Source organism: Pelodiscus sinensis, chromosome 27, assembly GCF_049634645.1.
Source record: "Pelodiscus sinensis isolate JC-2024 chromosome 27, ASM4963464v1, whole genome shotgun sequence".
In the NCBI taxonomy this organism is placed as follows: Eukaryota; Metazoa; Chordata; order Testudines; family Trionychidae; genus Pelodiscus; species Pelodiscus sinensis.
This window is the reverse complement of record NC_134737.1, coordinates 875,919-899,336: the sequence shown is the minus strand read 5'-3', so window position 1 is coordinate 899,336 and position 23,418 is coordinate 875,919. Positions and strand designations below refer to the sequence as shown.

General features: G+C 53.3%; 1 protein-coding gene across 8 annotated transcripts in view; it reads right to left on the bottom strand.

Moving 5' to 3' along the window:
• Nucleotides 1-23,418, bottom strand: part of SYT6 (synaptotagmin 6) — a 110,963-nt gene that overhangs the window by 77,767 nt on the left and 9,778 nt on the right. For 6 of the 8 annotated variants that reach the window (XR_012897903.1, XM_075910403.1, XM_075910400.1 and 3 more), the window contains exons 2-3: nucleotides 12,774-12,932; nucleotides 11,967-12,012 (exon numbers count right to left, since the gene is read on the bottom strand). Coding sequence is in view for 3 of the 8 variants with exons in the window: in XM_075910400.1 (XP_075766515.1) it covers nucleotides 11,967-12,012; nucleotides 12,774-12,932 (205 nt within the window). In the remaining 5 variants the exon portion in view is untranslated. Of the gene's footprint in view, nucleotides 1-9,896; nucleotides 10,164-11,966; nucleotides 12,013-12,773; nucleotides 12,933-23,418 lie in introns of those variants that run through there. The other 2 variants (XM_075910404.1, XM_075910405.1) reach the window with 1 other exon arrangement.

The window sequence follows — 23,418 nt, the reverse complement described above, 5'->3', positions numbered from 1 at the left end:
TCAACGGAGCCACTGGTTTCATGGTTCATTACAATTTATAACACGAGCCACGGCTTGTTAATCCTTAATTACCTGCTTGTCTCATTCCAAGTGTAAGGCTCTTCTGCTTACCAATTACCAGCTCTCAATCTCCCGCTTCATTTGACGTGGGCACACATTTACCCTTATGCCTCACAACCTGCCCACCTGGTGCACAGCTCAGACATGCAGGTTTCCCTCTCCACACCTACAGAAGAGCACTGTGAAGCTTGAGCGCTGGTACCTTCCATCAGTAGAAGTTAGCCAAATAAAGGATACCCCCCACATAGCTCACCTCTTCGAAATGACCACTCGCTATTCATGTGCAAAGCAGTAGGCGCCTAGTACCTTAGGGCTATTGGAGCCAACTCATGACTTTGGCACAGTCTGACAACAGAAATGTTGACCAAGCCACCACAAGCACAATGCTTTGTCCACACGTGTTTTCCCCACTCCTGAAAGATGGCAAACTTGCCCCTCATTTTTCTTCCAGGTTATTTCAGAACAATCTGCAAGTAATGAAGCGTGCAGCAATATTGCCGTACACCCAAGACCTCCATTTCCAGGCACAGCACTAGTAATGGCTCCATGAACATCCAAACTAAGACGTCCCCAGTAATAGGGTCCATTTTCTTTCATCTTTTCCTCAGAATGAGCCAGATCCGGCCGAGCCCACATCTCTTGGTTTAACAGGCACGTCACAGCACATATGCCAGAACTTGTGTGATTTTGTGACAGTATTGTGTTACGTTAGCCGATGGAAGCGACACAGTCTCTGTTAAATCAGAAGCCATATTTTCCCAAATGCAGCAATACATTTCCATTCTACCCAACTAGCATATCTCAACCCATTTCATCTGTAAGTTAACAGGGAATTTGACATTCCCATATATCTCGTGTGTTCTGCAATACATGCTAAATGCTTTGGTGATATTTAGAGAAATACGCTTTCTATGCCCATGCTTTCTCTTATTGTGTGATGGTTTAATGATCTTGAATGAACACGCCTCTAATTGTAAAATATCAAAATAGAGGGAAGTCCAAGAGTTTAATGTTTTCTCTTTTGGCCTAAAGACAGATCCCTTCACAAAGTAGCCCAGGTTACTTCAGCAAGTCTCCTGCCTCCAGCGTTGGCTGGCACTAGGAGCCTTCCTTGAGTAGAGGGGACAGATCCATCCCTATGTCAATGTTACAGGTTTGTCTCAAACGTCTGCCAGAAGAAGACAGTCTAGCTGGCAAACAGCATGCCATCTTTCTCTGGACAGGTAGGAGCTGACGGCACCAGTTCTGCCACAGATCCAAATGCAAAACATGACTGGCTTTAAAAAAGAGCCAACCCTACCATATACGCCCCAGAAACTGAGGGCACTTGACACCCCACGGAACCTGTCCTGCATCTCATCGACCTACGGCCCTGATCTGTTTGTCCTTTACAAAGCAGACTGCAACTTTGTAAAGAGCGTTAATAGTCTGGAACACCTTGAGTGTAAATTGTAGAAATGGAGCAGAGTTGGCAGTGTGCACAGAGCACCAGAAAGCCTAGCTCTGCAGCTCAGCGCAAGGGTAGGCAGGCCTGGCACTGCTCACGGTGTCCAAGTACAACGAGCCGATCTTAAACTGGCACCACGTTCCAGACTTGCCAGTGGAGGAGGCAGTGGAGAACAGCAAGAAAGACGTACCCCCTCCTGCACTTTGACAGCTCCCCTCTTTCTCAGGGAACCACCATCCCCGATCTGCAGCTCTGAGTGGCCCCATTAGCCCGCTGCTGGTGCAATGTCGTCTTGGCAAAAGCTCAGAACAAAAGGCATTTGTGAGATCCCTTCTTTGGTTCAGGGACAAGAAGCTTCAGTGAACTTTAAGGAAGCAGCTTGACGATGCCCCACTCCAGGCCCATGGCAGTAGCGGTGCTGGCGACACTCCGCGCCTCGGACAAGGAGAGGTATCTGCACTGTGGTAGCAACGGGAAGCATCTAGCCAAGGAGGAGACATGGCAGCCAGGCCAGGAGAACACAGTGCAGACAGCAGTGCTTTGCCAGCATCGCAAGAGTTTTCACGGCATCTCATCTCCCCGGGGTGTGTCCCTGCCATCCTGGGACTTTGCTGCTCGATTCAGAAATCCCCAGAGTCTTGTTACCTGCTCTCCCCACAGCGCTGCAGTCTCGTCTCTTCCCATTCTCTCAGAGGTAGCAGATATCCCTCGCCACCAATCTTCCCTCTCATTGTGTCTGTCCATAAGCAGAATACATGTTGTGTGCACTGGACATATGCAGATGTGCACCAACAGAAACATAGGTTGCCAGCTGTGGGAGCGCTGGGCAGCGTGTCAATCTCTCCAGGGTGGCTGCCCAAGCAGACATGGCGCCTCTTGTAGGACACACGTGGGACCCTACTCCTCCCTTGCCCCCATTACTGTGAGCTCGCAGAGAACCCCATGCAAAGCGTTCTGTGCCCCTTGCATGGCAAGGCAGTTTGCTGGGAAGTCTACGCTGGACGTCCTTTGGAGAATGAAAGTAGCGCCGAGTGCCAGGGTCTCTGCTCTCACGAGCCAGTGCTGCCCCGGGGACGCCGGGGGATGACAAATGCTGCTGCATGAACACTGAGCTCCTCGTGTTCTGTTTGCTAAGCAGGACCAATGTGCCCAATGCAGTACAAGCCATAGACGAGAGCATGCCCACACCCCGAGGAGCAGGCAGGGCAAGAGGGCTGGGACCCACTTACTCTGGAAGTCGGCTGAGGAATCGCTGATCCCCTTCCTCGTGGATTTCTTTGCCCAAGCGACTCCACAGATCTTGGGGGGCAGGGAGACCCCCCGGGGCATTGCCGCAGAGACACCTGCTCCGAGCCCTGCCTCCAGGCTCGGCCAGAGCTCAGCAAGAGCCTGTGTCCAACGCCTGGCCATTGGCCAGATTGCAGCAGCACAGAAGGGGACAGCCGAGCAAAGTCCTTGCTGGGCTCTGTGGCCTCTTTGCTCAGCTCTCCCCGGCCGTGCCAGCCCTGCCCAGGCATGTGTGGCGCAGCACTGGGGCGGGGCAGCACCCGTGGTCAGGCCACGCTGGGAGAACAGGGCACACTCAGCCAAGAGGAAGGTCTCGCAGCAGGACCAGGGTGGCTGCAACTCACTGGCCCCAGGGCCTAAAGCTCCTATTCTGTGCAGAGCCCACGCCCGAGCCCGTGGGTTTCTTTGCCGGGCCTGCCGGAGGCCCGGCCTCCGCACATTGGTACCTGCCCCGGGATGGCTCAGCTGTAACTCCCCGTCGGCCAGCGCGAGCCTCCCAAGCTGTGCTACCTGCCCTGCAGTGCGCCTGGGTCATGCCACAGCAGGCTAGGAGATGGATCCTGACCTGCACCCCCCGGGAGAGCCAGCTCCTCTCCCTGCACCCAGCCTGGCCCATCGCCCTCACGCCCCTGGGACACGTCCCTTGAGATGGCATTCACAAAGGGGGCCTGCCACAACCAGTGGCCAGTTGGCCCCCTCCTCAGGGCCAACTCCCCGGTCGCCAGGCAGCTGTTCAGCTGAGCAGAGGTCCTGCAGAGCAGCAGCCACAGCGGGGACTATTCTCCCTTCCCCACCTCGAATGGGGCGGGGGCCTGGCCAATGTTCTGTGCGGCTCTGATTTTCCCAACACAGTTAGTGCAGAAAGTGGGCCCTGAGAGCCGCGGGAGGGTGAGATCGCTTCCTTAAACTGGGGGACCCGGCTGTGCTGGAGGAATTCCTTTGAGCAGCCTGCCATGAATTATGGATCCCTGACCTTTCCCAGCTTAATTAGCACGGCAGGGCAAGGGGGGCCGGGGCTCCACCACAGCTGGGTGCACGGGGCTCTGGAGGTGTCCAAGAGTTCCCTGCAGCCGGGGAGGCTGGAGCCGGGAGCTTCCACTTTCATGTGTGCTCAGTGGCAGGGAGGGGGATGTGGCGAGCCCAGCTGCACTGGGAACCGGACCCCTGGCAGTCAGCCCTTGACAACAGGTGCCCGGCTGCCTGACCTTTGGGAGAGGCACAGCGCTGACTCCGCTGGCCAGCCCACAGGGACCAGGCCGTTCCCAGCCAAAGAACTCGGCACAGTTTGAGCGGGGTAAGTGCAAGTCCCTCCAGGACTCCGGCCGCACCCTTCTCTCCAGCTGGAGCGAATGCCCATGGGAGAAGCAGAGCCACTGTCAAGTTAGTGGAATGTGAGGGGAGCAGCCGGGTCACTGCTGCACCCATAGGGGAGTGTTTGCCCCAAAAGTGGTACAAAGGGGCCATGGGAGGGTCAAACAAAAGCTACTTTCTACTGATTCTACATCTGCTCTTCATAGATCTGTACAATGTCTGTGTGTGGTGTTAGGGATCTGTACTCTGGATGGAGACAGGAATCTCTCTGAATGGGCTTGACTAATGGGCTAGGAATGTTTGCCTATGGACATGCTAATGAGCGAAGCTCCAGGGGACAATGGGCCTCTGAAGGCCAAAGACACACCTGGCCACTGGCCATGTGACTCCCTCCAGCTTGGAAGAAATCAGGAAGGAGGGATAAACAGGCCATGTGGTCTCAGATCTGCTCCTGACCCCAGGGGCAGCCTCGCAGGGGATCACAAGCCGGGAAGACCTGTGGACCCATCCTGATCCTAGGATGTGCCACAAGGACTTTTAAGCCAGCAGCTGTAACATCTCTGCTAGAGCCTGCATCGAGGACTGGGAGATTCGGTGCATGTGACGTAGGATACTTTAGCAACCTCACTCTCAGGCTTTTCTTTCTCGTAGTAATAAACCTTTAGATGGTAGATGCTAAAGGACTGGCCCAGCCTGATTTGTGGGTAAGGTCCAGAAGGTCCTGGGATCTGTGGCTGGTTTCTTGGAACCGGACAGAACTTGTTCGGGAAGAAAGGCCCCTGGCAGCCCGTAGGCGGGAGCCGTATGGCGAGAGAGTTGCTCTGGCATGAGGCCAGCAGGCGGCGCCCCTGCAGGAGCAAGCCCGTCACATGCCAAGGCCAGGAATGCACACGACCACCCTGCCCGAGCAGAGGGAGATCGCGGAGGCGGGCGCGCTGGCAGTGGGCAGGGTTATTCATCCAGAAACAAAGGCGGGATCCCCGGCGCTACTGACACGCCAGCCCAGTCCACGTCTCCCTGCACAGAGACACGCGCCCGATAGCCACGGCCGGCTGAACCGATGCCCCTTCTGGATCAACTGAGAACTGCAGCAGCAAACTCCCCTCCTTCGGCAATCGGGCACAAGCCCATTGCCTGGCAGGGCAGGGCTCCGCCAGCAGACGAGCTAGCCTGCGCTCAGGCCCCGAGGCCCCTGTTGTCTGGCTTCTCCCCCTCTGCGTGTAAACGGCGTGACCATACCGCGGCCCCGCCAGACTTCTCTGCTTTGATCTGCGACGCTCAGGCTCTCCGCTGCCCCGCACGTGAGTCTAACAGGGACGTCTTCCCGGTGCCAGCAGCCCTCCCACCACGCCAAGGAGAGGAACAGACTGCCCAGTGCACAGGCCCAGAAAGCCCTGCTTGGCCAGCCCAGGCCAGCAATTGTGGGGATGGATTCCTTGGCCAGGAAGTCGGGCATCTGTCCTTGTCATGGCACTCCTGGCCCTGTGCGCCTCTTGGAGAAGGATGCTTATTAGCACCACTGCTTCTAGGTGGGGCCCCTGGCTCCACAGCAGAGGCTGGAACATCTCCCAGCCTGTTCTTCCTGGAGCAGCCTTTAGCAGTTCAGGAACGCACTGGCCATTAGCAAGGTCACTGAGAGCTCCTGCAGGCTGGGGGAAGTCCCACAGGACTGGAGAAGGGCAAACATTGCACCTCTCCTTAGAGGGGAACAAAGTGGACCGTGGTCCAGTCAGGTTAACGTCACTACCTGGAACAAATGACTGAACAATCTGTGAGGGTAATGGGGTTATAATGAGCAGCCAGCGTGGATCTGCCACGGACAAACCATGCCAAATCAACCTCATTTCTTTCTCTGGCCAGGTTCCTGGCCTAGTAGCTGGTGGGGAAGCTGCAGACACCAGAGATCTTGGTTTTAGGAAGGCATCTGGCACAGCCCTGTATGGCATTTTCCCGAGCGAACTAGGGAAGCATGGTCTGAACTACGTGAAGTGAGGTGTGTGCTGATTGCACACAGTGTGAGAGCCATGCGTCCGATCACAGTGCTGCTGTGACTCAACCAGTGCATCCCACAAATTCCAGGGGGGTGAGCACAGTTAGCAAAACTCCCTTATCCTGGGTGACTGTCTTGGTCACAGCAACCTTGTGGCCCACTGAGATGAAGGAGGGGCACTCGCATGGCCCACTCGCTAGCCTAGGCTGCCCTTTGCTGATTGAATCTGTAGCAAGGGAGGTTTAGGTGAGATAACAGGAACCCCTTTCCAACCACAAACGTACCGCTCTGCAATAGGCATCCAGTGGAGGCTGTGGAATCCCACGGTTGGGGGTGTTTAAGAACAGGTTGGACAGACACCTGCCGGGGTGGCCAAGGGTTACTGGGTCCTCCCTCAGTGAGCTTGCTAACAGCTGGCGATCCCTTCCCGCCGGACGTTCCTACGCGCCCTACGCACTGGCTGCACAAGATCTCAGAGGGGCTTTTCCTCTCGCACTTGCACCAGATTCTGCTCCTGCCTGAGGGGCCGGGTGACGCTTCCAGGATGCGTCTCAGCGGAACATTCACTCTCCATCATAAGCGTGGGACAAAAGCGCCAGGCTGCAGTGGAGAGGAGCGGCTGGGAGGCCCACTCCACCTTGCACTCACAGCTCCTCGCCAGCCCAGACAGGCTCAGAATTCATCTCAAATGGAGGAAACGTCTTCCCATTAATCCCAGGCGCTGGTGACTCGGACGGCTCAGTCCCCAGGACCTGGTGCGGACAAAGCAAAGCACCAGAGCAGAAATGAGCGGTCCCGGCTGCGCAAAGCACATGGCCACATGCTGCGCAGCAGCCTTTCAGTGCCGTGGCAGGCTGGGAAATGCAGGCTGCTGCGTCGTGGCTGGGGCTGTTTGGAGCAGGAGATGAACGGAAGTGCCAGGCTGGGCAGCTTTCAGAAAGCCAATTGCTCCAAATGCAAAGGACTGGGCAGTCCTGGGTCGGGACGAGAACAGGCTAGCCAGCGAGGAAGGAAGGTCAGAGTGAATGTGCATCCAAGGCTCGTGTTCTGCACGCAGGCCCTAGGAACTGCTCCATTGAGTGTGCTGTGGTGCTCGCATGCATCCTCCAGATGCTGCCTGCAACGGATTATACACGGGTGGCAAGGGACACAGCGAACCCATGATGGTCAGGAGCACAAGGGGAGGGGGCTGTGCTGCCAGGGGCTCTTCTGGACCACTCCTGATGAGAGCAGGCTGAGAAGAGGTCAGCTGGGTTCCTCCTCTCCCGCATCCTGGCCTAGCCTTGCTCTCGCCATGGAGAGATGGCCTCGCCCTCGGGTTTCCTTGGCATGCGGCTTGCAGGCGGTCTCCCTGTCAAAGCTCCCAGAGCAGACGGTGACTCCCCTCTGACAACATTGCTTCCGAGCCCACTTTTCTCCCCTGCATGGGGGGCTGGAGTCACTTCTCTGCCTCCTTCAGGCAGGGCCCTCCAGTCACCTGCTGCTGCTTGCATGCCTTGGAGGTGTCCAAGCTTCTGGTGATCATTAAACCAAGCCTGGCCCAGAAGCAGAACTGTGCCATGGGCAGTGGAGGGAAACGCTTTTCTTGGACCGGCTTCTGCTGGGGAGAGAGATGAGCGTCCAGGCTCCTCCTCAGGCCTGGGAAAGGTGTGCAGAGCATTACAGTTAAAGACAAGCAGGGACACATGGAGGTGAAGTGGCCCATAAACCCCCCTGAAGTCACAGAACACAATGGGGATCCCTGCGTTACTGACTGTTGTGACAGGCCATCAACTCAGGGTCTGCTCAGTCCACCACGTTTAGTATCGAGCTAAGTTTTGAATGTCAGCTTCCTGGTGCTTCTTTCGAAGACGCTGTGCAGGTTGCCTCTGAGGATAAGGCCCGAGATGCCAAGTCTGGAGTGGTCGCTGTGTGACATGCTCACTCACAGGTGACAGGGAGCTTTTGTCTTTCCTGACTTTCCTGTGTGACCCCTCCCTGCTCAGGCATTCCCTGCACCCCGCACCCTGCTCTGAAGAGAAGGTGCAAAAGCAAGTTGCTGGAGAACTCGAGCTCTTGCTCCCATAACTTAGGTCTCGTCTACATTATGATCCCCCGTCAATTTAAGATACGCAACTTCAGCTACCAAACAGTCCACATACTTCGACCCACGTAGCGAGGTGTTTTCCAGGCAGTAACGGTGTCAGCTGCTCTCCCGTGGACTCCGCCTACTCTCCTCATCCTGGTGGAGTACTGGAGTCAACGGGAGAGTGCTCGGAGGTCAATTTATCATGTCGAAGCAGCTGTGATAAATCAACGGCTGGTAGATCAATTGTTGCAGCGTGGATCCACTATGTAGTGGAGACAAGCCCTTAGTGTCTTTCTCCAGCTGGTGTTATTTCCAAGACTGACATCAGCCTGAAACATGGCCAGGACTGCGAATGAAGAACTGATGTGACTCCTCTTGAAGCAGGCCATGGTGGATGAGTAAATATACATCCTATCTAAATGCCTCCTTTTGTTTCGATAGTTATTTGTGCAGAATTAAATCTGCATGAGGTTTACCAACAGAAAGACTTCCAGGGCCTCTCAGAAACAGGCCATGGTTCTGTTTCCCCAGGGTCTGGTAAGACATGGGGTTAGTGGGATTTCTTGTCTTCTGGGAAAATCTTTCATGCAGCATCTACAAAGATCACTGCATTGCAGGACTGCAGCTGCTGTTGTCTGGGTGGAGAGCAGGCAGTGATGGGAAACGTGTGCAGTGAGCAGGGAACAAGTGCTGGGTTGTAGAAGGGAGATGTACATAGAGGCACACAAGAAGCACATAGATTAGGTTGCTGGTGCTAAGGCCATCCTTACCAGTATGCAGAATACACAGCTGTGTAGGGTATCTGAAAATTTGGGGCACCGCTGGGTCTTAATGCCCTCCCACCTGCCTCTCCCTATCCCTGCTCTGTGGCTCCGCTTTCTCCGGAGAGGAGCTGGTTAACTACAAGTGACACAGCCTGGCAGCCCTCTTAGCAGCACACTGAACCTGTGCAAGAGCCATTCCAGTGGCAATGAAGCCATTGAACAGGCATTTGCCAACCCAGGTATGTCCTGGCAGTTTCTGGATTTACTGTGTTATTCGACAGGCGCTTAGTTTACAATTTGTTTTACAAACATTTCATTAGTGTGCTGCTGAAGATTAGAAAATCAAGTCTCTTAAAAGTTGCCCCCCTTAAGCTGCCATCGGGGGTAGGGCCACCAGTTCAATAGTGCTGCGTATGGCCCCATAAATCCTACCTGGTGCTATGAACGTCTGACACGCATCCTTCTTCGTGCCATGGCTAGGGCTCAGGAATAGGGGTGACTTAACTATTTAAAAATCAAGGGAATAAGATGCAAAGTCTGTTTCTTTGGAGCCCAGCGAAGTAGGACTGCTGCAGGTCACTCAGATGAGGCTAAGGCAATCTGACCCGCCAGGCGGAGGAGCCAATGCAGAGCATGAAGATCTGAAGGAAGCTGTAGTTACTCCAGCATGCACCACATGGGCAGCAAGACCAAAGCAAATCATCTGGAACTAATTGCCTGGGGAGGTTGTGGAATCTCCATCACTGGGGATATTTCAGAGCAGGTTGGACAGACACCTGTCAGGGATGGGCTAGATGGTGCTTGGTCCTGCCGTGAGGGCAGGCACTGGACTGGATGACTCTCAAGAGCCCTTCCAGTTCTAGTGTTCCATGATTCTATCTCCCATGCCCTGTACAAGCTGCCCCATAGCATCTGACTGCAGACCTTTAAAGCCTTCACTTGGCTGGAGATCAGTTCTCTTGGACTCACCTTTTTCTCGGCCACGGTAGCACTCCCAGAAGCAGTGAACCTGTGGCTGCTTTGCAGCAGCAAAGCCAACGGGTGAAAAGAATGACACATGGCCATCACAGAAGGAACTGGCACAGCTCTTCATGCAGGCAGTCCATCATTATCCATCTAAGGTCACTACACATAGGAAGTATGAATTCCAAGGATGTGATTTTGCAGCAAGTGGCTTTCACTGCACACTGAAAAGAAGCTGGTGTCACTGCTCTCTTGGGCTACGTCTGCACTGCAGAGTTTTTGCACAAGAAAAAGTACAGGAGATTGTCAGAAGACAGGGCTTTTTGCGCAAGAGTTTTTCTTCTTTCTATGAAGAATAAGCCTTGTGCAAGAGCTCTTGAGCAAAAAGGCGTGTATGGACGGACAACAGGTTTCTTGCGCAAGAAACCCCTATCAGAAAAAGCAAAGGTGTTCTGATGGCCATTCTGTGAATGGCTATGAGAGCTTCCTTGCACAAGAGTGTCAATGGCAGTGTGGACATGCTCTTGTGCAAAAGCACATGGCAGTGTGGACTCTCTTGTGCAAAAGCACATGGCAGTACGGACGTGCTCTTGCGCAAAATCACATGGCAGTGTGGACACGCTCTGGCGCAAAAGCACATGGCAGTGTGGACATGCTCTTGTGCAAAAGCACATGGCAGTGTGGACTCTCTTGTGCAAAAGCACATGGCAGTACGGACGTGCTCTTGCGCAAAATCACATGGCAGTGTGGACACGCTCTGGCGCAAAAGCACATGGCAGTGTGGACGCGCTGTTCTGCAAAAGCGCATGGCAGTGTGGACTCTCGTGCGCAAAAGCACATGGCAGCGTGGACGCGCTCTTGTGCAAAAGCTCATGGCAATGTGGACTCTCTTGTGCAAAAGCACATGGCAGCGTGGATGCGCTCTTGTGCAAAAGCACACAGCAGTGTGGACTCTCTTGCGCAAAAGCACATGGCAGCGTGGACTCTCTTGCGCAAAAGCACACGGCAGCGTGGACTCTCTTGCGCAAAAGCACATGGCAGTGTGCACTCTCTTGTGCAAAAGCACATGGCAGTGTGGACGCACTCTTGTGCAAAGCACATGGCAGTGTGGACACACTCTTGTGCAAAGCACATGGCAGTGTGGACTCTTTAGCAAAAGCACATGGCAGTGTGGACTCTCTTGTGCAAAAGCGCATGGCAGTGTGGACTCTCCTGTGGAAAAGCACATGGCAGCGTGGACGCGCTCTTGTGCAAAAGCGCATAGCAGTATGGACTCTCTTATGCAAAAGCGCATGGCAGTGTGGACGCACTCTTGTGCAAAAGCACATGGCAGTGTGCACTCTCTTGTGCAAAAGTGCATGGCAGCGTGGACGCGCTCTTGCACAAGAACTTTTGCGAAAGATCTAGTTCTTGTGCAAGAAGCCTGCAGTGTAGACGTAGCCTTGGGGTTAACAATCGAACAATTCACTGAACTTTTCCTGTCAGGAAACAAAGAGTTGACCTTGTGGCTAGTGGTGTGCCAAACCGTGCTGGTGAGATCATAACTGACAGGCAGAGGGACTCTGGCTGAGGTTGAGTAGCAAGAACCATCTGTTCCTTTGCTGAAAATCAGCTGGTTACTATTGTAACCAGAACAAAACAGCAAACATGCGAATTCCAGCCTTAACAAAGGATCAAACGCTGGAGAATTTTTAAAATATTCATTTGATGAGAAAAAGAAAGAGGTAATAAACTGCAATCGTCCGTTAACATGCTCCCGGTGCACGGCACACTCCTGTCACTCGCATCTATTGTTCACAGGAATCCTTAATCCACTAACTAATCACAGCCTGATAAAACCATCACAGCCCGGCCGTTCTTTCCTCTCGGGTGCTGGTCACACTACAGGGCCTCTCGTGACCCTCACTCAGGAGGCATGAATGGAGAAATTAGCTTCTCCGCCATGCATAACAATGGATTCATGCTCTCATATGAAAACACAGAACGTTGGGCAGGAAATTATTTTAGTGAAGAGCCAAACCATTCACCCTCCCAGGCGCTGGGGATTGGGCAAGTCCCAGCACCTCTCTGACTCACCTTCCCCACGAGGAGAGTTGGGCCAGTGAGATGCATCCACCTGTGCCTGGGGAGAAGCAAGACAGAGTTAGCTCCCACCCTGACAGACACCTGGCAAAAGACCGTCTCCGACCCAAACAGCTTCCAGGCCATGTGGACAGATGGAGAAGGGGTAGGAGGGAGGGAGGAAGGACACAGCCCTGTCTGTACAGATGATGAGAGATTAAGTGACATGCCCAGGGTCACATTGGGAGTGTGTGGCAGAGGCAGGACCGGAACCCAGGGAAATACATATGAGAGCTCATCTTTCCCAACACCTGGCTCAGCACGACCAGCACAAAACCCTCCCGTGTGCATAGAGCAGCAGCCAGGCTCCACACACAGAGCCTGGCACTCGAGAGAGGTGGGGTGACAGCAAGACTGGCCAGCCTGCCAGGGAAGCAAAGCATGCTGGGGCTAGCCAGGGTGGCCAGGGTCCCAATGTGCTGGACACTCGTAACACACAACGCTGGCCCTTGCCCCAAGGGGGGAGAGGCCATTGCTCTCTCCTTGCAGTGTCAGCTTGAGGGGTCACTCCAGCGTTGCCTCTCTTCCCCTCCCCTAGCCTCTAGCTCCACCGTTGTGCCGCTTTACACGCCGGCCAGCTGGCAGCCAAGTGCCTGAGCTAACACTGCTCATGCCACTGCTCCGTGATGCTCCGGCACTGGCTGCAGGGGGCTGCGAGGCTCAGGTGAGCATAGAGAACGTGAGCCAATCTAGCTCAGTGCTGAGCCTGTCGAAAGGGATGCAACTCCAGCTAGGTAAACAGCGTAACTGGAATCCACGTACCTTCGTTCAAGTTACTACAGTGTTCCCATTGCAGGGGGGCGAGAGAAACTCTCCCATCCACTTCCTTACTCCTCACAAGCCGCTGGAGCACCGGTGCTGACAGGAGCACGATCAGTGGTCGATGTAACGGGTCAAGAGAGCGATCCCCGCGCTGATCTCCTGGTAAGTGTAGACAAGGCCTAAGTCACTGACTTGTGGTCTTATCCCCGTGCTCGGAGGAGACTCTGCTTCCTGCTCTCACAGGCTGCTCCCCTCCTCACACATGCGGATCAGACCTGGGGCTGGCAGGAAAGGCACCGAGCCAGGTGCAAGTTGCATTCCCGTGCGGGCTGTTTGTGCCGGTTATTGCCTCCTTCCAATGCACACATGCCTACGGCTAATGTCCCATTACATCTCAACCGCCTGTTCCTAATCAGCAAAATCAGCTTGGTCTCGGGGCCAAGTGACATGGGAAATCAGTGCAAATTACAATGATAATTCATTGGAGCAGCGTCCCTTCATGCCACGGGCTACAGAGCCAGGGAGGGGAACGCACACACGCTGAATGCATTCAGCACTCCAGGCTGGGGTCTTGGACTTGGACTTAGAAGCACAGATGAGCAGGTTCCACGTGCTGCGTGAGGCTTTGTATCACTATACCCCCGAGAGGCCACTACAAAGATCTGGGCTCTGTGGCCGGGGGCGCTGCTCAGACACGGGAAGTCAGTCCCTGCCCTAAGCACACGAAACTGACAGAGGGGGAAACTGAGTCACAGAGCAGCTTAACTTGCCCAGTGGCATGGGGAGCCTGATGAGGGAGAGGCTGACCAGGCCGCAGGCTCCAGAGGAACCCGAAGCAGCGAGCATCCCCAGAGCTGCAGGGAGGGGGGTCCTGCTGGGCAGCCAGGCACCTAGGCTGGCTTGTTGCTCTAAGATGTTTTCTCTGAACTGCTTTGCTGAAAGGGGGCTGCCTGGTCACTGGGAACCCCTGTCCCTGCCCCGCGGGGTCTGCACACATGGCTGGCCTGCTGAAGCCACCGCAGATGGTGCCGAGGGCCCGGGGAGAACGCAGAGCTGGAGGGCTGGGAGGTGCAGCCCCCAGGAACCATGCGGGGTGTGAAGAATCCTGTTTGTCTCCATCCCGGGATCCTGCCGCCCACAGGTTACAAGGCAGCCCAGCAAACTGCAGGCACGGACGCCCCCTGGCGTGTGCTGCGGAGAAGGCCCTTGTTCTGCTTGAACAAGAGGCAGGACGATGCAGCACTGGAAAGACTAGCAAGATGGTTTGTTAGGTGATGAGCTTTCCGGGCCTGGCCCACTTCCTCCGTCTGGGCCCCGAAAGCTCATCCCCTAACAAACCATCGTGTTAGTCTTTCCAGGGCTGCATCGTCCTGCCTTTTGTTTCAGCCAGCCCAGACTAACATGGCTGCCTCGCTAGTACTTGTTCTGCTTGGCAGAGCGGTGGGAGCTGCCAGGCCAGTTCCTCAGACCAGCGGGGACGGACTTTGCTGCAATACAGGCAGGGAGCCCCCAGCTGTCAGAGTCCAAGCCCCCTGCCACGCACGGAGAGGCCTGTGCCGCAGGCGTTGGCAGGACAACGGGAGGTTCCGCACGACAGAACCTCCAGCGCAGGCTTCCTGGCACCCGGTGGCCCAGCTTCACCAGCCTGGCCACAGCCGCCTCTGCAGCATGGCTGGAGGGTGTGCCTGCCCTTTGCCCCTCAGCTCAGTGTCCAGGAGAGCAAGTGTTTGCAGTGGCAGGAGCGGGAGCAGGAAGGAAGGGCGTTGCCACCCCCAGCTCTCGTTGCTGCCCTTGCTCACCGGCCCAGTCCCCACTGCCCTCGCCAGCCAACTGGCCATGGGCTGCTTTGCTACAGCGCCCATCCTCTGCCCGGAAGTGGCTGCTAAGCGAGTTTGCAGTCATAGAAAAAGCCAACCCTGAGAACCTGTGTCACTTCCTTAGTGTGGCTCGCTGGGGGCACCCAGCAGAGTCCAGCACACCCACCCGCGTGCACAGCCTCTCCGCAGCCAGCCCAGAGCCCCATTTCCCTGGCCCTGGCAGTGCAGGGACAACAGTGCCCGTGTGGCAAACTAGAGTTGGCAGTAATTGCTGTCAAACAGCGGAGCCACTTGCAATGCCTTGAAACACCTGGACAGTGGGTGTCACTGGCTGGCAGCTCCCGCGTGGCCAGTTCTCCATCCCTGCACAGGCACAGGCACTGGAGCAGCCCATTTCTTCTGCTTACGGGGCCGGAGAGGCCCCTTGCCGGGAGAAGCCGTTTCCGCTCTTCCAATTCCCAGCATCTGGGCAGCTCTCCAGGCTCTGACTCTTGGCCTCCTTCTCCGAGCAGACGTTTGTGTGCAACTTAATATTCTGCAATAGAGCCTCCTGCCTCTCTGTGGCCCCAGGATCCATCCCAGCGGCGCGTCTTCTCTTAGCCAGCTCCCAGCAGCCCTGCAATCCCAGCGGGCCGCCGGCAAGCACGCCCAGAATGCTGGGATCGGAAAGGGTCTTGCCTGCCCCATGCAGACATCAAGGCCCCAGCTCTCCAGAGCGACCCCGGATTCTGGGGACTTGCTGGGGTTCTACGTGAACCCTTACTGCTCCAGCGGAGACAGCGACAGCCGCAGGAGCCCAGTCCCTCTGATGCTCCGGCCCCAGGCATCTCTGCTCAGCTGCCAAGATGCGGGCCTGCTACCAGGCCCGTCCCTCCTGAGATCAGCTTCTGCCTAAGGAGAGCCCCGGCCCAGGGCCGCTCACACGCCAGCAGTTACTCAGACTGCAGCAGAAGGGTTAGTTTTATTCGGCTAAAATGTATATCCGAGGGGGAAATCTCAGCTCTGCAAATTCATCCCTCGGCTCTGCCTAGGCTCTCCAATCCGGAACTGGGATTAGAGTCGGAATCATTCCCTGTCTCCAACCCCCATGTGCTCCTTCCGAAGCAGCTGGGGTAATTTCATCTTGCTAAGCCTGGAGCGAAGGTTCCAGCACTACACACTGTTTGGGCTGCTGTTACTGTCAGAGCCCATGTTGCAGCTGCTTTCGGGCAGAGCCGGCAGCACATCCTGCACGGAGAGCAGACAGACGTTTGCTATGGAAGGCAGTCCACTGAGAAACCATTTCCCAGTTCTCAAGCACTTCCTCTAAACTCTCTGGCCTTGGCACGGGTGGGCCAAACACCCTCCTGGGTCCATCCAGGTCAGCAAGGGGGTGTCTCTGTGTGCACTTGCGGTTCTGTGAGTGTGTGCCTGAGGGGAGAGGAGGCCGCTCACAGTCTAGGCTCTGTCGGCTGCATGGATAATTGGAGGCCCTCAGCCTTCACGACAGTCCGGCTGTTCTTAAGGACCCTGCAGCTGCGCTGGCCAGACTGATATGCACAGGGCCAAGTGCCAGCAAGCCCCCTCGGGGGGAGGTTCCAAACCAGCAGGGAAGAGCAAAGGGCAGGCTCAGCGACTGAAGAGCAGAAGGGGCTCACCGGCTCGTTGCTAATCCATCAGTAACACGCTGGCGGCAGCTGACGCTTAAGGGCACCGGCAGGAATCTGTTCCCTCACCAAAGGCAGAGTGACAACAGCTAGGGGCCCTTTCTTTAGCCCAGAGCCCAGCTCCATTCCCGCCCTGCCTCCCTTGGGCCGTTTCTCCTGCCCCCAGTGAGACGTGCCTCGCAGCTGGGGGCAATGCAGAGCCTGGCTTTTCGGGGTGTTGCTCTGTTGGAACCAAGAGCTGGGCTTCCGAGGTCCCCTGGTACAGACTCACTGCAGGACCTCAGCCAAGTCACCTAGAGCACGCCTGTGCTGCAGGGATAACACGGGTGATCGGCACCAGACCTGAGACCACCCCAGGGGCAGCTCCCCAGTGCAAAGCCCTCGCCCAGGTACTGTGTCCTCACTGGGGCTGCGCTTGCCGCACCGGGGCCCGGGAACACGGCCCATAGTTCCCGGGGCTGCAGGGAGCTGAGCACTGTGAATTATGGGAGAACTGGTCAGCCATTCTGCGCACATGGGAAGAACTGCGGGAAGGCGCTGGCGGCGTCTCAGCCTGTGTCCTCACTACAAAAGTGGGCAGGTTACCAACCTAAGCGAAAGCAGAACCCAGGCTCTAAAGTGAGCCTACCCCCAACAGGGCCAGCTAGCCCGGCTCAAGAGCGCCACAGAGCTCAAGGGGGAGGAGATGTGAATTTGGGATGTATTTTTCAGTCTGCAAAGGGACTCATCTTTGTCTCAATACTTTATGTACCAAGTGTGCGGTTGCCTAAGCCACTCCAGGCTACCTGGAATTCTCCTCCGAACCTCCTTTTGCAGGGGGAACCCTCAGCAGCCAGCTTGCTCCCGGAGAGATTAACCAAACCAATTCCTAGCCCTTGTGTGTGACAGGGGCTGGTGTGAAAGTGCCACTTTTATTCTTTGGGGGAGCTTTCGATAAATAAAATACAGCAGCCGCCAGCCCAAATTTTGCAACTAGAAACAAGACAAACGGGCTATGCTCAGTCTCTGCTCTGCTGGTCTCTCTCAGGAGCTGGCTATCGGACTGCAGAAAGAGACAGACACACAACAGCCAGACGATGCCAAGATGAACCCATGTTCAGAAGATACAGATATTTACGCTAGTGCCACAGCCTGTCATGAACATTTCAAAGCCTAATTAGTGACAAGTGAGTTCAGCTGCACTGCACACATGGCGCCAGGCCAGGGGGCTGACGCTGCGCCATGCTGCAGGGCCCGTGCCATGTGACTCCTGGAGGCTGTTGCTAGTGCATAGAAGTTCATTTTCACACCATGGTGCGCCCCTGAATTCCGTTTTGGTTCCCGCACCTCCATTCCAATGAGCGCACGCAGGGAACTGCGCATCAAAGAGCTGGAATCCAGCCACATTTCAGAAGAAGACCGCAGAACAGTGACAGTTTTCTGGCACCTTCAGGTGGTCTACAACTATCAATATTTATAGCCTGCTCCGCTAAGCTCATTAAGGATTAATGCCAAGGAATAAAGGAAGCCAGGGGAGTGGGAAGGTCCGTGTGTGTTAATAAATCCAGCTGCAGTGAAAGGGGAATGCAAAGCTTTGGGAGGAGGATTTAAGAGAGTCCCAAGTCACTAACAAAACACGGAGAACTTACAAGGGAGGGATGTGCTTGGCAGTCCCCAGTGGCTGTGTTTCTGCTCCAGGAGTTTTTGTGGGGCAGTTCTCTGGCCAAGGTAACATGGGGCCAGACCCAATGATCACAATGGTCCTTTCTGGCCGTGGAACCTATGAAACAAAATCAACCTTCCACACGTATCCACCAAAGCCAGGATCAGCCCAGGAAACAAGGGGAACCCCCAGACTGCCAAGAGGTCAGCCAGCAGGATCGGCTCCCTTTGCAGGATCAGGCCCAGGGCGCAGGCAAGTAAATGCTGGCAGAAGTGTTGGTTACTGTTTGACAGCACGGCTCCCTTGTAACCACAAAGACACTCTGGATGCTGCTAACCTGCACTTTTCTTTTTGTCAGAAAATATTCACCACTCATTTTAATAGCAGTGAAAATGCCCCATCAGTTACTGTATCTACTCCAGTAGCACCACAAAGCCTTGAAACAGGATCGGGGCCTATTTCTGCTAAATGCTCTGTATACACTATAGAGCCAGTCTCTGCCCCAGAGAGCTGCCAGTCTAACCCGGCAAGACAGACAAAGCCTGGGGGCAAAGCTGTCAGCAGAGGGGAGGGTGACAAACCTCAGGATGGTGCATTTTTATTGTGATGTTTTTTTAATTTCATAATAAAATGAAGCTTTGTCTGATGCACCATACCGAGCTCCGGGGGGGGGGGGGGTACAGATTCCAAACTCGTGATGTCCTGCGGGGATCCATACTGGGACCAATCCTATTCCACCTATTCATAAATGATCTGGACAAAGGGGTGAACAGTGAGGTGGTATAATTTGCAGATTATACTAAACTGCAAAATATAGTTAAGTTCAAAGCAGACTGTGAAAAGCTTCAAAAAGATCTCACTAAACTAAGTGACTGGGCAACAAAATAGCAGATGAATTTTAATGTTGATAAATGCAAAGTAATGCATATTGGAAAACATAATCCCAACTATACACATGAAGCGATGGGGACTAAATTAGTTGTTACCATGCAAGAGAGAGTCACTGTGGCTGGTTCTTTGAAAACAGCCACTCAGTGTGCAGCAGCAGTGAATAAAGCAAATAGAACGTCAGGAATCATTTAAAAAGGAATAGAGAATAAGATAATATTTTACTGCTTCTATATAAAACCACGCACATCTGGAATATTGCATGCAGATGCGGTCATCTCATCTTAAAAAAATATATTTTGGCACTGGGAAAAGTCCAGAAAAGGATAACAAAAATGATTAAGGGTACGGAACAGCTGCCGTATGAGCAGATATGAATAAGACTGGGAATTTTCATCTTGGAAAAGAGATGACTAAGGGGGGATATGAGAGTGGTTTATAAAATCATGATTGGTGTTGAGAAAGTAAATAAGGAAAAGTTATTTACTTACTTCCATAACACAAGAACTAGGGGTCACCAAATGAAATATATAGGTAGCAGGTTTAAAACAAACAAAAGGAAGTATTACTTCATTCAATGCCCAGTCAATCTGTGGAACTCCTTGCCAGAGGATGTTGTGAAGGCCACAACTTAAACAGGATTCAAAAAAGAGCCAGATAATTTCTTAGAGGATAGATCCATCAATTGCTATTAGCCAAGATGGGCAGGAATGGTGTCTTCTGTTTGTCAGAATCTGGGAATAGGCAACAGGGGATGGATCACTTGATGGTCACCTGTTCTGTTCATTCCCTCTGGGGCACTTAGCATCAGCCACTGTAAGAAGACAAGATATTGAACTAGATGGACCTTCGGTCTGACCTAGTACGGCCATTCTTATGTTCAAACACTGAGGCTGCGTCTAGACTGGCATGATTTCGCGCAAATACTTTTAACAGAAAAGTTTTTCCGTTAAAAGTATCTTTTGCGCAAGAGCATCCGTGCCCGTGCCCGTGTAGACGCTCTCTTGCTTAAGAAAGCTCCGACGGCCACTTTAGCCATCGGGCTTTCTTGTGCAAGAAATTAACTTGCCTTTCTACACTGGCCCTCTTGTGCAAGAACACTTGCGCAAGAGGGCTTATCCCTGAGCAGGAGAGTCAAAGTATTTGCGCAAGAACCACTGATTTTGTACATTACAAGGTCAGTATTCTTGCGCAAATACTCGCAGCCAGTCTAGACACAGCCTGACTGCTTGTGCTCAGCTGTATAGATGCTTCCCCATCCCATCACTGTGATGCCATAGCCCTGTGGGAATTCCAGTGAAAAACTAACATTTTCCCATCCACCAGTACCTTAACGAACCTCGCCACTGCCTGAAGTCACATAAGCCAATTTGGACCCACACGTTTAACCTTCGACAAAGCTACTTCAATCCTTGTTGAAAGCCAAACGGAGTGCACAAGAAGTTACAAATAAGCACTTAGTAAAAGACCTCCCCTGGCTTCAACCTCCAACAAAACTCATGGGCAACTTATGGCACATCTGCTCCAACCACAGCAGATGCGGATACTTGCTGCACATATGGAAAAGACTCCCTAGTGCCCAGAGCAGACCATGGAACACATAACTACTCGGTGCCTGCTTCACAGATAGAAAGGAGGCATCGCAGCAGTACACTCTGCTACTCCAGACACAATGATCTTGCGTCACATCTGAATGTAAAATTGTCATTGTTGTTGTTCTCCATTTACATCAGCCAGACAAAGAAGAATCCCAACAAACTAGCTGCCTTTGTTCCAGCTTCCCAAGGCCTAGGATGCGGGATCGGGGCACTAGCATTTTCCCTTGATTTCCTTTGCTTTGTCCTCATGCCAGCAGCTCCCTTTCTGTGCATGACACCTGCAGAGAAGGAAGTTAACCTCCTGCTTTCAGGGCTTGCAAGCAGCCAGAGTGCGCCCGAAACCACTGGCTCATTGCTGCCTAAGGCTTGCTCTGTGCCACATTTCCCTGAAGAAGAGCAATTCTCTCCAAGCCCTCAGTCATTGGCTGGAGTGTGCGGCTGGTTTAGCATCTCCTGGCTGTGGACCCACTTGGTCAACAGGGAAATTAATATCAACAATGAAAGATGAGAGCAGAGCTGGCACAGACACCAGCGTCCAGACTGCCCCGCTGTGCCCCCAAACAGCTGATCGGCACAGTGCGGTGGCCATTTTGATGTAAAGGAAGCGGCGATTATTTAAATCGCTGCTTCATTTCCCTATGTCTAGTAAACTCATCTACATGGCTCTGTTGACGGAGCCATGTAGTCTAGACATACCCTGCCGGTGGAGCTAACTCCGGTCATCTGAAGAAGTGGGTTGTACCCACAAAAGCACATGATCCCATCTACATGTTTTGCTAGTCTATAAAGTGCTATCAGACCTTTTGCTGTTTTTCTCCTGTGGAGCTGGAATGCCACCAGAGAGCACACCTAACGGGTGTTCCTCCTTTCCTGTTCAGCCAGCTGAGAACACCAGGACATTCCGATGTGGGCTGCTGTCCCCAGTCGGTGGTGTGAGAGGGAGCAGCTGCACATTGTCCTTCACATGGCACTGCTGTGCTCAGATCTGTAGGGCAGCAGGCAGGCCTGATTCTGCTGTCCATTGTACTGGTGCATAGGCAGCGAGTTAACTTACAGGGGCCAAGGTGCTCAGAGTCGGGGGCTCGGTCCCGCAATGCTAACTGCAATACAGCCTGAGTGAGACTGTGATGAATTGAGAAGCTGGGAGCAACACAGCCTTTGCAGCAGGAGTTTGTTTATAAAAAGACGCAGGGTGATTAAGGTAACAAAAGACTTGTTATTAAAGTGAACTAAGGATCACCTGAGGATCCCAAAAGCATTGTCTGGAACTCCAGTGAAAGGATAAAAAAACAAAAGGTGAGCTAGCAGGGGAGTTTTGCTGCATAGCTGAGAGGCAGAGTTCCAGGGGAGCTAGATACACTTGACATTCTATAAGCTTCTTTAAAAGCAAAAGCAACTGATTAAAAAAAATAAGCCTCCAGAAAGGATAAGCTCTAGGAGTATAAAGAGAATGCCAGGAGAAGTCTATCAGCAGAGTGAGGGCTATCCTGTTTCTTGTACCCAATGCAGCATGTATGATTACCTGCCTTATGGGCTGGTGGCGCATGCTGCATTCGGTGCAAAGCGCTCCTGGCTCTCAGGGACCGGGGGCTTTTGGAACCAGGGTGGTTGAACTGGAAGAACTAAGAGAGGCAGAGAGGTACACAGCTGAGCAGTTCCACCTGCAGTCAGACAGCCTCTGTGCTGTTGAGGAGGGTGAAAGGCTCAGGGAAGGAGAACTTCCAATCGGAACAGAAGGAAATAATCCCATAGTTGGGACCTTCCTTTCAGATGATGCCGTGGTATCCTCTCGCATTAAGGATTCCTCTCCGGGGAGGGAACTCCCATTGTTAGGAAGAGAGAAGTGTTAAATATGGGGGATTGGATCATTAGAAACATAGACAGCTGGGTTTGTGATGACCAAGAGAACTCCATGGTGACTTGCCTGTCTGATGCAAGGGTTGAAGATCTCTTGAGATATCTAGATAGATGTATGTGTAGTACTGGGGAGGAGCCAAATATGTGGGCACAAATCAGAGAATAAAAGAACTGGAAGGGATCTTAAGAGGTCATCAAGTGCAGTCCCCTGCCCTCCCGGCAGGACCAACCACCTGATCCTCCCTGACAGATGTTTATCCAACCTTGTAGGGAAGCTTGGACAGCCCTCCCATGACCAAAACAACGCCTGCATTGTCGGGCCTTGTCCCGGCCCTGTCCAAAGCAAATCCTAGGCCTGTCTCAAGTCTGGTGCATATAAGTATGCAGATAAAGTGGCGGAAGCTTTGAGAGGCAGGAATGCCTGCACAACCATGCAGAAACTGTCTAGCACTGTGAGACCAGGCCACAAAGACCAGAAACAACCTGGTATTAACATGTCCTTTTTTTGACAAGCTGAAAATTTCAGAGACAGCTAAATAACCTGTTAATTAAGCGCTTTTGACACACCCTAAGCAGCAGAATGTACCCTAAATATTGGCATAGTAGGTATCTTACATGATATGTAGTTGATTGGTAGATATTACTAGAACAACCAGGCCGAGTATAAATACCAGCTGCAGCAGTGCCAGGTGTCCCGACGCGTGGGAATCAAAGGGTACGTCTTGACTACATGCCTCTGGCGACAGAGGCATGTAGATTAGACTACCCAGCATAGGAAAATGAAGCGGCGATTTAAATAATCATCCCAGGAGGCATATCGGGGTGGTCGACAAATGCCTTTGATGTTGACCGTGGAGCATCCAGATTACCGCGCTGTCCTGCCAAACAGCTGATTGGCTCAGCGCAGCAGCCATTTACATTTAAATGAAGTGGCAATTATTTAAATCGTCACTTCATTTTCCTATGCCGGGTAGCCTAATCTACATGCCTCTGTCGCCAGAGGCATGTCGTCTAGACGTTCCCAAAGGGACCACGATCTCCTGCCTAGTACTGTAGGTAGCATATGGGTGAAGTGTAAGTAAAGTAGGCTTAATTATTGTACTATAATAATCTTCTATTAATTGCTTTTGCATTACTTTGAGCTGAATTAATTGATTTAGAATGTATAGTATTTAAGGTTTAAATTGAATAGTAATT